The 12,741-nt window shown below is 39.1% G+C and overlaps 1 protein-coding gene across 3 annotated transcripts in view; it reads left to right on the top strand.

Annotated features, from left to right (window-relative positions):
• Positions 1-12,741, top strand: part of Sh3kbp1 (SH3 domain containing kinase binding protein 1) — a 330,974-nt gene that overhangs the window by 192,904 nt on the left and 125,329 nt on the right. Inside the window, exon 1 of one of the 3 annotated variants that reach the window (XM_028772691.1) lies at positions 8,011-8,154. The exons of the other annotated variants lie outside the window; for them this stretch is intronic. Within the exon in view, the coding sequence (XP_028628524.1) occupies positions 8,143-8,154 (12 nt within the window). The 5' untranslated portion in view covers positions 8,011-8,142. Of the gene's footprint in view, positions 1-8,010; positions 8,155-12,741 lie in introns of those variants that run through there. 3 annotated transcript variants of the gene reach the window in all.

Below are 12,741 nucleotides of genomic sequence, written 5' to 3'. Positions count from 1 at the left end.
ATATAAGGATGGATCCCACATAATACTAAAAAAATAGATATACCTGTGAACAATTTTTATAATGTACCATTTAACGGAAATATTTACAGATGAAATGATGTAGAGAAGAAAGATTAATGATGAATTGATTTTGTGTGTGTGTGTGTGTTTTGTGAAGCAGGGTTTCATGTTCGTAAGGCTGAATTCAAACTTTTGTGTAGCCAAGGATGACCTTGAACTTCTGGTCCTCTGGCCTCTGCCTTTCAAATGCTGGGATTACAGGCATATTCCCTCTAACTCATGAGTTAATAGTAATTGAAAGCAAGTGACACATACACGGGACTTTGATATATGCTCCATTCTTTATGCATGTTACAAATTTCATTTAATAGAGATTACAGGAAAGGGAACTTTTGAGGAAATGTTTCCATTGAGATTAAACTCAGATAGAAGTGTTAGTATGTCCGTAGGACCTGGAGAGATGGCTCAGCAGTTTAGAGCAATTGTTGGTGAGTCACTCAGATGATTACTCTGCAGTCAAACACTTAGGTAAAGGAGTGGAGGGTGTGATGCACTTGTCGGTAAGTTGCAGATATTAGGGTGAGGCCCAGGACCTAACTTGGTATGGCTTTCTGTACAGAATAGTCCTTGCTTTTTGTGCCAGCTTATTCCATGTTTGGACTCAAAGTCATCTAATCATCTGGGAGCCAGTCTTTTTCGACTGATTGGAAAAGATATCTTGAAGCATTGTGGTTTGACAGGCTGGTAGTATATAATGTTTCTTATAGGAAAACCTTTCAAGAACTTTTTTCCTATGCCTTCCTGGTTTATTTCTCTTAGTGACTTCTGACATCTCTCTCTTGAAAGGATTTTGTTGTTGTTGTTTTTAATTTTCTATTAGTTTTTATTTGTGAGTCTCTTTTTTAAACTCTTATCAACTTGAATCTTATTTATAGATTTAGAGTCACTCAAATTAATGCCTTTATGGTATCAACATTGAAACATTTGCTTGTGACAGAGAATTAAAATTTAAATAGTATGTAAATGGAAATTGCAAATCAATTGTTTCAATCAGCCAAATTACAGTTAAGAGAATTTTAATATTTTCATTCACATCTCTGATAGTCTTTTTATCCATTCTAGTAAAAATTCATTAAGCTTTATAGTAGAATTAAACCAGATAAAAATCAAGTGACAGTCTTAGCTGAATATAGTCTTAAATGCCTGTATTCCCAGGACACTAGAGGCTGAGGCAGGTGACCACTGCAAATTCAAGGCCAGCTTGGTCTATATAATTTCCAGTGAGATTTAGTGCTACATAGCAAGACTGTATCTCAAGCAAACAAAAAAACTAATGATGTCTGTTACAAATAAGAGATGTGGGACCAAAAAGATTATTCAGCAGGTAAAAGTACCTGCCATTAAGCTTAATGACTTAACTTTGGTCCTCAGCAACCCCAAGGTGGAAGGAGAAAACTCACTCCTGCAAGCTGTCCCCTGACCTCTATATAATGCCCTATGGCACTTGTATATATACTATTCTCCTCTCCCCCCTTTCTGTCTCTCTCTCTCTCTCTCTCTCTCTCTCTCTCTCTCTCTCTCTCTCTCGATTAAAAATTTTAAAATAAGAAATCTCTATGCCTGTTAGTTAATTTTCTATTACTATGAAAAGATACCACAACCAAGTCAACTTACAGAAGAAAGCTTATTTGGGGCTTAAAGTTTAGAAGGAAAGTCCATAACCATCACTTTGGGGAGCATGAAAGCAATCAGACAGGCATGCTGCTGGGTACTAACTGAGAGTTTACATGTTGGTCCTCAAGAAGGAGACAGAGAAAGCTAACTGGAACTGGAATGGGTTTTTGAAACCTCAAATTCTATCCCCAGTGACACACCTCCTCCAACAATGCCACACCTCCTAATCCTTTCCAAACAGTTCTACCAACTGGGGACCAACTGTTCAAATATATGAGTGTATAAGGGCTGTTTTCATTCAAACAATCATAATCTCCAATCTTTTGAAGAGAAATATGCTCTGGTGAGCCCCAGGAGCTAATATATTCTTTGACTAATAAAATATATCTGGGTAAGATTTTTAAAAACTCATCTAAGACTTAGATTATTGAATATTCCTCAGTTGGATGGAAGGATAAGATTATATGACATCTTTAGAGTAATTGCAAACTCCGTGGCTTTCAATGAGCAGATGGTATTATGATGCTTCCTGGTTAAGTGAAGCATATGGGACTTTTAGACTTCAGTTTATTTATTACCATTGTATTCATGTTTCCTTGTCTAGGAAAAGGAGAGGGAGGGTTCATAGAGAATAGGAAACAATGATATAGGTTTTTAAAGATTATTATTATTTTAAAGTGTGTGTGTGTGTGTCTGTGTGTGTGTGTGTGTGTGTGTGTGTGTGTGTGTGTGTGCAAGCAAGCCTTCTCTTGGAAGTCAGAAGAGCATATCAGATCCTCTGGAGCTGGAGTGACACATGGTTGTAAGGTGCCTGATATAGTGGCTAGGCATAAAACTCTGATCCTCTGGAAGAACAATGTGTTCTCTTATGTACTGAGCCATCTCTCTATCCCCAAGGGTTATTTTTTGACAGATTGGATGTTTTCTGCTATTTATGTATGCTTGACATGTACTTTGTGAGACACTCAGCCTAATGTATTTTCCAAGAAATATTTAACAGCAGCCAGGTCATTACCAAGATTTACAGTCTCAGATGCTCTTACTATTGTATTTCTAAGGACTGGGGATAGCGCTCAGTTGGTAGAGTGCTTGCCCAGCATGCAGAAAGCCTAGGCTCTGATCCTCAGTATCCACTGCATAACCAGGTGTGTTCCTGCATTGTTATAATGCAAGTACTTGGAGATGGAGGCTGAGGGTACACAGTTCAAGATCACCCTCAGCTACATAATGAGTTTGAAGTCAGCTTGAGGCTATGTGAAGTCCCATCTCAAAACACACACACACACACACACACACACACACACACACACACACACACACGCTGTTTTTAGTAGGAGTACCAATAGTTATTTAACAGTCAGGTCAGATAGGACAGGTTCAAATCCCAACTCTGCCTTCTTAGAAGGCAAATTAGTGGCTCAGTGCTTTATGTTCCTCATCTTTAAAATTAGAATAACAAGATGATCTGTCACTTAGGGGCGGTATGAGGATTAAGTAAATATGTACAATGATTAGAAAAGTACTTATCATAAACTACTTAGTTAAGGTTCTCTTTACTAGAAAGGAACAGTTACATTTTCTAGGACCATTGCTGAGGCGGGGTTCTTCATGTAATGTTTAAATCCTCGTGCCAGATGTCTTCCTCAGTCATTCTCTGTCTTATTTTAAAGCAGAATCTCACAGTGTAGCTCTCGCTGGTTTGGAACTCACTATGTAAACCATGCTAGCTCGCAGCTCACAGAGATCTGTTGTTTTTTTTTTCTGCTTCCCATTTGCTAGGATTAAAGGCAAATGCTTCCTTGCCTGGTTTCCACCTCAGTTGTTGGGACAGGGTCTCACACTGAACCTAAAGCTTATCAGTTTGGTTAGACTGGCTGGCCAATGAGTTCTAGGGATCTATCTGCCTATACCTCCCCAGCACCAAGATTCTAAGTTTACCCTGCGGTGCCTCGTTCTACCTGAGTGCATGGCAAATACTTTAGCAACAGAGCCATCTCTCCAACCTGACTTTTTTTTAAACATTTGATTATGGGAGATTTGAAACTTTAAGAAGTAGACTCAAATTTTGCTATATTTTCGGCAACTGTTTGTTTCATATTACCAAGTCTTAAGTGTCAGCCACTAGAAAGTAAATGCCATAATTTGGGACCTTGTCTGTGTTAGTCACTACTGTATTTACAATTCCTTGAAAAAAAATTGTTAAAACTACTATGTATTGTTGGTCTTCAGTAAATGTTTGTGGACTAGATAAGTGAAGACTGTGTTTTGTCTTAATCCAGTTAAAATTATAAAGGAAAACTCACTGTGCTTCTGGTGTGCTTGTGGTCTAGCTGAAAATTCCTTTTCCATTTATTCATTAATTGCCTCACTCATTTACTGAAGCATCACCAAATTTCTTGTACAGATCATCAGTGGCACTTGGAGATTTCTCTGAAACTGAATGAATGGGTGACAGTCCACATCAAAAGAGATGGGCTTGGTGGTATGTGCAGATCAGAGGTTCTCAACCTGTGAGTTTCCTATCCCTCACATATCATAACCTGTATATCAGATATTCACATTATGATTCATAAACAGGAGCAAAACTATAGTAATGAAGTATCAATGAAAATAAATTTATGGTTGGGGGGCTCACTACAACGTGATGGACTGTATTAAAGAGTCACAGCATTAGGAAAATGGAGAAACATTGGCCTAGATGCTGTATTTACAGATTAGGCGAAGTGTGCTTTTACTTGTTTGCCTGGATGATTATTGATTAGGAGTCAGGTAGATATGATCTAGGTAATTGGAATTTAACACTTCTTACCAAAGTCACAGTTTGGCTCAGTTATTATTTCTATGTTTCTCATCTGATACCATGGATTGTCTCAAACCCTTTTATTTATATTTTGTTTGAGACAAGGCTATCATGAACCTTAGGCTCATTTTTAACCCACTGTGTAGGTGGGGATGATAATGAACTCCTGATGCTCCTGTTTCTGCCTTCCAAGTTCTGGGATTACAGGCATATGCCTGTGTAGATTGTCCCTTGATCTGACAAACTTGTATATAGAAAGGTTCATATAGGGCTGGAGAAATGACTCGGCAGTTAAGAGCAATTGACTGCTCTTCCAGAGGTCCTGAGTTTGATTCCTAGCAACCACATGGTGGCTCACAACCATCTGTAATGGGATCTAATGCCCTCTTCTGGTGTGTCTGAAGAGAAGGACAGTGTACTCCTACATACACAAAATAAACCTCTTTAAAAAAAAAAAAGAAATGTTCATATAAAGCAGGGACAAGGACTAGCAGAGTTGTGTCCATAGTATCTAGAGAATCAGGCAGAAGGGAATTTCCTGGGATGCTGAAAGGTAAGGGAGTATCCAAAGATATTTTCAAGAAAAAACAGCAGCTGAGCAGAGTGTTCAAAGATGACGGGAAGTCAGGGGATTGGCAGTATGTGTGTGGATCAGGAGAAAGCATGATTGCATTGAAGGAGCAAATAGGTAGATTGCGCTGGAGCTCAGGGAAGGTCAGGTGGTGATGGTGGTAGACAGCTGGAAGAAAGTGGTGGCTCTTTCCATGGGAGTTTGCCAGTCTGCTTTCTCTGGGTGGACTGGCATGTTGGTGGAGGAGTTCAACTGTGCAGCAGCATGATTTGCACTTTAGAGAGATAACTAGGGAGGTGCCTGAGAATGTGGACTAGAGATTGAAGAGGAAGTAGCTGGGAGAGTTGCCAGCCCAGGGCTCTGTGGTTGATGACTAATTGGCCAGGCACCAGGAGCTTCTAGTAGCTCCTGGAAAGGGGCAGATGGGCCCACCTCATGTACACACTTTCAGCCAGGCTGCCATTGCCTCAGTTGGCAGCAGAACTGACAGATGAGCCAAATTTTCTTTCAAAGAAAATTGTTCTCTGTGTTTGGGGAACCAAAAAGCCAAGAGTCAGCATTCTATTGTCTTTGTTCATAGATGAACTAGCCATAGCGGTGGGGACAGGAGAAGGGGGGAATAAGTTAGGAGGGTATTGTTTAAATACATTTGCATTTGTATATGCACACACATAATTGTGTATATATATAAATAACACCTATGCATTTCAACAAATTCATCTTCCCAATTAGTTTTTTTTTTATTTGTTTTGAAATAAACTGTCATGTTGCCCAGGCTGGATTCAGACTCACTATGAGTCCAGGCTAGCCCTGAACTCCTATAATCCTCCTGCCTCACCATTCAAATGCTGAGACTATAGAGTGTGTGGTGCTTTGCACACCTACCTGCCGTAATTAGTATTTATTTATTTAGATTCATTGAGACTGGGTCTCCTGTAGCCCAACATGACCTTGAGCTCACTAGGAAGCTGTAGAGAGCCTTGAACTCCTCAGCTTCCTGTCTCTGTTTTCCAAGTACTGGAATTACAGACTTATGCCACCATGCCCACCTTATAATTTGTTGGTTTTCTAATTAGTTTTTAAATTAGCTCTTCATGTAGAATAATTTTAGGTTTACAGAGAGGTGGGAAAGTAATACCAGAATTTCTACATACCCCATGCAGAGCTCTCACCATTGTTAACAGCTTCTATTCATATTATAGCTGCTGCAATGCAGGAGCCAATGTCCCTATGTGATTATTAATCAAAGCCTTAACTTTATTCAAGTGCCTTTAGTTTTTATCCATTGTCCCTTTTCTTTAATTCTAGGGTTTCATTCAGGATACTGCATTGTATTTAATCACCCTAACTCCGGAGATTCCTCCTGTTTTGGTGACCTTGGCAATTTTGAATTTTGTAGAATGTTCATAAATTGGCCATTTTCTGAAGGTTTTCTCATGATGGAGGCTCATTCATGTTACATCAGATGCCGAGAGTTCATGATATCAAAAAAGCTTCATTTTCAGTGTTGACCTTGGTCACCTTGATTGAGGTGAGGTTGGACAGTTTTATCCCCTGGAAGGTTTGTTGTCATGTTTTATTTCATTTTGCCTTCTTTCTGTTCTAAACTCTTTTGGAAGAAGTCAGTCTGCAAATCCTGTGGGGAGTTATGCTATACTTCACTGAGGGAGGAGAGTCTAAAAAAATGAATTGAAATTCCTCTGGGCAGCTGTGTCTGTTCTTTCTCGTCCTAATTAGGTTTTGATAAGGTGGTTTCTTATCTTCATTCCTAATGCTAATTCCCTAGTACTTGCATCACATTTGTCATTCACACCCAGAGATAGCTCCCACCTTTGTTTTAGGTATGTCATATATAAACAGATCTGGGTCATATTTACAAAGATTATACATTTCTTGAGGACTGAGGCAGCATCTAATTTAAAATCATCCCAGGGTGGGCCACAGTGTGGGCAGTTAGTAAGTGTAGAATGTATTATTTTTAAGTTAGTTTAATTAAAAGACTTAAAAATTAGCCATGGTTCATAACTGTACAGGATATCAAGGTCCAAGAATTCAAGAAACATGGCAAGAAGAAGATACTGTTGATTTGTGAAGTCCTAAACTTGTAATAGTGCCTAATATGGCATTTATGTGTGCCAGATTCTTCTGTAAGCATTTGGTAGTCTATATATCATTTAGTCACCTAGACAACCAAGTAGGTCTGTGGCCACTGTGATGACTCTTTTGCAGTTCTTGTTTCTGTGGTACATGAAATTGAACCCAGAACCTTGCACATGCGCTGTTCCATTAGTCTCATTTTATAGATAAGGGAATTAAGATGAACAAAATTTAATTTGTTCAAGATTATATAGCTTGGGAATGACCTACTTGCAACTTTTATATCATGTTCTGGGTCCAGAGTTTGGACTCTTTATCAGTGGGCTCTGAAGTCATTAAAATGGTGATTCATATGGTATCTCATTTAGGGGAAAACAAGATTGATGTTTAAATATTTCATTCCAGGCTGTTGGGATATTTCTGATGACATGATGTATCCTAAGGGAAGCATGTCCATAGTCAATGCTATTTTCCCTTTAGTATTTTTTTTTAATTTTTGTGTAGTATGACTAATTTTATTTCTGTAAAAATGTTTGTACTTTTTGTAAAATACCATATTTTATATATCCCCAACTCCCCAGGCATATAATCTGTTGAAAGTTAGCTTTTTACTTCCCCTATGCCATTTAAATACACACACACACACACACACACACACACACACAAGCGGTCACTGGGTCCTGCCAATAAATACTCTCCGTGTGTTCCTTGTCCGCGTGGTCACACCTTTGGGCACTGGGAGGCAACCTACATTATGGCAGGGATGTAGGCGAGGGAGGAGGACTTCTGGAGAAGCCACCCAAGCTATGAATCGGCCCTGGCTTCCTGAACCATAAACAAATGCAAGCTTTGTTCTCCCTATTCCTCATTTGGTCCCAAGTATGACTCAGGATTAGGCTGGGTCCTCAGGCTCCGTGCCTTTGGCTGTTTGAAGGAAGTGGGAGGATTACAGGGTAGTTCTGGGACCTTTACAAACTGAAGAGACGAGGCTGGCTGCAGGATGGGAGAAGAGGTATTTATTTCTTTTTTCTTTTAGAGAAGAAATAGACCCTTTAAATCTGTATCTTATCTATAGCATTTTATAGCAGGCCTTGTTCTGTATTTATATGGGTGTGTTAAAATGATGATGTTTGGGCTATCTGGAATCCCACAGTGGAGAGGGGTCACTCTTGGATGTATTCAGAAAGAACCTTTCTAATGTAAGGGTGATTTTCTAAATTCGAATGTTGCACTAGAGCGATTTAGCTTGTTTTTGATGCCCCTTCCCACCTCACAACATTGGTCAATTTGGCCATTAATTTTTTACAGATGTTTCCAATTTCTTTGTGCCTGAGTTTTCATGTGCTCATACAGCAGAGAGTAATTTAGATTGGTAGTTTGCACAAGCAGTAACTAACTGTTACACCATGTCACAGGGATGTTTAGCAATTACAGATGTTTGTGCAGTCAACAAATCTAGCTTGCTCTTCAGGTTAGTTTAGGAGAAAAGAACATCTCTACAGAGCAAGCCAGCTGTGGGACATTTCACTTCTGAGGGTCACAAACATTTGGAGTCTTCCTTGCGAATGGAGAAACTGTGAGTAGTGCTTTTAGAGATGAAGAAACTTGTTTACTTTTGTAGGACTGAGTATTTACATATGTGTACTCATATATAGAGTAAGCCTGGATTACTTGCTTTTCTAAAAGTTAAACTAAGGTGGTCTCTGAGTCCTTCATTATTTGACTACCTAAAAGCAGAAGTCTGTTATTTTCCAGACACAAAATAAAATTCCCTAAATAAACCACAGGATAAGTAAAGGCTTATGATTACTGTGTGTCTTCCATGTCCCTGTGTCTCACTGAAAGAAAAAAAAAGAAATTAGGGAAGAGACGAGTCTGCAAAATACGACCCTTTATATCTTTTTCTATTGGCTTTAACTTAAATTCTTTTGAAATTTTTTTTTTAAAGGGAAAATATTGTGGCAAGAATGAAACTACTTGTTGCAGCACATTATTCAAGATTACAAGAATTTTGTGAAAGTTTTCTTTTTCTTTGAACAGCATCTGTTGCTTGCTTAGGAAGACAGGCAGATATATGAGACAGCTTCAGGTATTGACTAGAATAAAGTTCATTTGCAGTAGCTTTGGGAAGATCTGCTAGGGCAAACAGTCTGAAAATTGTCTGGTCTTCTAGGTGAAATTTTTCTATGTTCATTTGTTGTGAATTTTTTCAGATCAGAATACTAAGGGGCTTCTTCTTGGCCTCTTCGTCTGTTTATGTCATTATGCTTTGTTCTCCTTGGTTCTTCTCCCCTCTTCTTTCCTAGTCCTTCTATACCTTCTGACTTGTAAATGAAGACCCCAGACTTAGTTGTTTAACTTTAGCCTCAGGAAATGGTGAGACCCCTTTAAGTTGTAAAGTACTGACTGGGAAGACCTAGCAATTTGCAGTCCATTGGGAGTTTATTCGGCCCTCCAGCAAGGCCCTGGAGATGGCAAAGGCAGAGTGACCTGCTGGCTCTAACCCTTCTGTGTTGTTTCCAAGGAGATAAGCTACCTCACTGTAGGAGAGTGCTTCCGGAATCCATTTGTCTATCAAGAACTAAATAGTATTGTTGCTTCTCTCATGTCAAGAATTCTTTGTAGTAATAATAATAGTTAAAAACAGTAACTCATGGTCGATGTGTATGAAGAATAGAGTCTGTTCTTAGTCTAGTATTTGGAGAAATTATAATTAACATTTGAATGTATTTTTCCAGATTTTTTCTGAGCCTGAATTTGCATGTAGAGCACAATCATTTGCTATTCTTACAATAACAGAGGCATAGTACAGAATTCCTGTCTTGAAATTTTATTTTTTTTGTTTTTCTTTGCTTGTTTTTAAGAGTCAGGGTTTCACTCTATCCTAGAGCTCACCCTGTAGACCAGGCTGGCTTTTGAACTCATAGATTTCCACCTGCCTCTGCCTCCCAAGTGCACTGCCTTGCTGTTTGGAAAACTTAATATGCTATGACCCGCTTTTTTTCTGTTAGATAACTACATGGTATTTTTAAGGTCTCTAGCCATGAGAAGAATACAATACCACTTATTGAACTACACTTCACTTGATAACTCTGTAGATTGTTTCTGTGTTTAATAACTTTTCATACCCTTAATATTAAAAGCTAAGAATGTTTTCTTAGGCTAGGCATGATGGTTCACATCTGTAACCCCAGCACTCAGGAGGCTTAGGCAGGAGGATTGCCATAACTTTGAATTCAGTCTGAGCTACATAGCTCCAGGCCAGCCTGTGCTACAAGTCCTCGTCTCAAACAAACAAACAAACAAACAAACAAACATACATGTATGTATATATGTATGTATGTATGTATGTGTATATGAAATATGTTTTTAAAAAGAAAAAGAGAGGGGGATATGTTTTGGTGGATGTACAGTGAGGTATAGGGGAAGGGGGTGCCTTAGCAGGCCTATGCTGAGACTTCTCTTCCCACTGAGGGACTAGGCACACAATGGTATAGTATAGAATAGAGTCTATTCAGGGCATGGGGAGGGGAGTTAAGAGGGTAGAAAGGCAGAGAGAGGGAGAGGGAGAGAGAAAGGAGAAGAGAGGAGAGGAGAAGAGAGAAGAGAAGAGAGGAGAAGAGGAGTAGAGGCAAGCCATGAGCATGTGGAGAGAGGAGGGGAAGGGAATGGGGAGAGTGTAGAAGCAGGAAGGGAAGAGCAAGAGAGATGCAAGAGAGCAAGAGAGGGGGAGGGGGCAAGTGGCCCCTTTTATAGTCAGGCATACCTGGCTATTGCCAGGTAACTGTGGGGCGGAGCATATCTGGTTGTTGCCAGGCAACTGTGGGGCGGAGCTTAGACAGAGTGCTAACAATGTGGTATGTGTGTGTGTCATTATATCTCACCTGTTTATTTCCTCAACATAAGTAGTTTTACCTTCCCTCCTCCCTCCCTCCTTTCTTTCCTTTGTTCCTTCGTTTGTTTTTTCTTATTTTGAGGCAGAATTTCATGTAAGCCAAGCAGTTCTGAGATTCATTACATAGCTGAGGATGATCTTGAATTCCTGATCCCCCTTGTTTCTACCTCCTGCATTCTGTGTTTATAAATTTGCCATGCCTGACTCCTTAAGATGAGTTTAGAAAGGAGAAATTTCCAGGTTTAATGGCTGATCAAACATTGATTTTGATTTAAATGAAAATAACCTGAATATATGGTTTCTTAACTACCTGTGGAATAAAAAGTTCAATCTTTGTAATCCTTCATACTTAGCTTTACTTCTTAGTGGAAATGACCCTGACAAGCTTTTGCCAACTCTGTGTGGTAGTGGACACCTGTAATCTCAGCATTGCACAGGCAAAGGCAGGAAGGATCTCCATAAGTTCAATGCCAAGTCTGGGCTCTGTAGTGAGTTCTAGACCAGCCTGAGCTTCAGCGATAAACTCTCTCCAACACAGAGCAAAACCAAACTAAAAACCCCAACAACTCCAGAGTGTTCTATAAACCAGTTGTGGCATTATCTACATTCATAGCATCATGCTTTCATCCTACTATTAATCTCTAGAATGTTTGCATGCTGCAAAACTTGTCCCATAAAAACACCCTCCCCTAACCTGCTAGGACACTCCATTCGGCTGTCTTTATGAATTTATTTGCTGGATCATGTGATGATTCTAATTCTAAAGTTTTGAGGAACCCTCGTACTGCTTTCCACAATGGTAGTACCACATTTCCTCCTTACCAGCCATCCACATGGTTTTCTGGTTTTTCCACATCCTCACTTGTCTATAAGTATTTCCTGCTTTTGTTTTGATTTTCATGGCAGCTATCCTAGTGAATGTCAGGTGTTTAACATGTGTCTGTTTGCCATTGTGAAAGGAGAAGGACAGCTCTTTTTTTTTTTACCTGATAACTGGGGAGTTAAAGGGTCAGGAAAAAGGTCTTCTACTTCAAAGTCACCATTAACCAGCTGAAGATTTGCACAACTGCAAAAGATTGCAAAGTGATTGAAGGAAGAACCTCTCTTCCACACTCCCTGAAGGAACAAAAAGGTAGTAGTATTCAAGTACTTGGCTGAATTCCTGCTTTTTATGTAGTTTAGCCCCCTCACTTGAAAGGTTAAAATTTCTTCTGTGTGCTTTTGTTAATTCTAAGTGACTTCCTCTTTGCAGGAAAAGTTTGCTATGTGGTTGATTTTTCTCTTGTTTTCTACTATATCGAATTGCTCAGGAATAAGAAATGGCAGTCTTTCCTTTTATAAAGCATTGGTTGAATTCTTTATATGTAAAATATATAATAAATATATTTATTGATATTTCTCAATAGGATGTAAAGAATTATTGGTAAATATTCTGTCTTCTTTAGTTATTTACTGAGACTAATTATTATTTCATAGTATATATTCTTGAGGTTGGTGGTTGCTTTTGATATCCAAAGTCATACACATGTCTGGGTGGCCATTGAAATGATCATGCTTTTGTATTTAACCTGATTTTTTTGATATTCTCAATTAGTTGTAACATAAGATTCTCACCAACTGGGACTCAGTAGATGAAATATATTTGATTCAGAGAGAGAGAGAGAGAGAGAGAGAGAGAGAGAGAGAGAGAGAGAGAGAGAGAGA

This window comes from Grammomys surdaster, unplaced genomic scaffold (genome assembly GCF_004785775.1).
Source record: "Grammomys surdaster isolate TR1022 unplaced genomic scaffold, NIH_TR_1.0 217, whole genome shotgun sequence".
Taxonomy (NCBI): Eukaryota; Metazoa; Chordata; class Mammalia; order Rodentia; family Muridae; genus Grammomys; species Grammomys surdaster.
The sequence above is the reverse complement of the archived record's forward strand: the minus strand, read 5'-3'. Positions and strand labels throughout refer to the sequence as shown.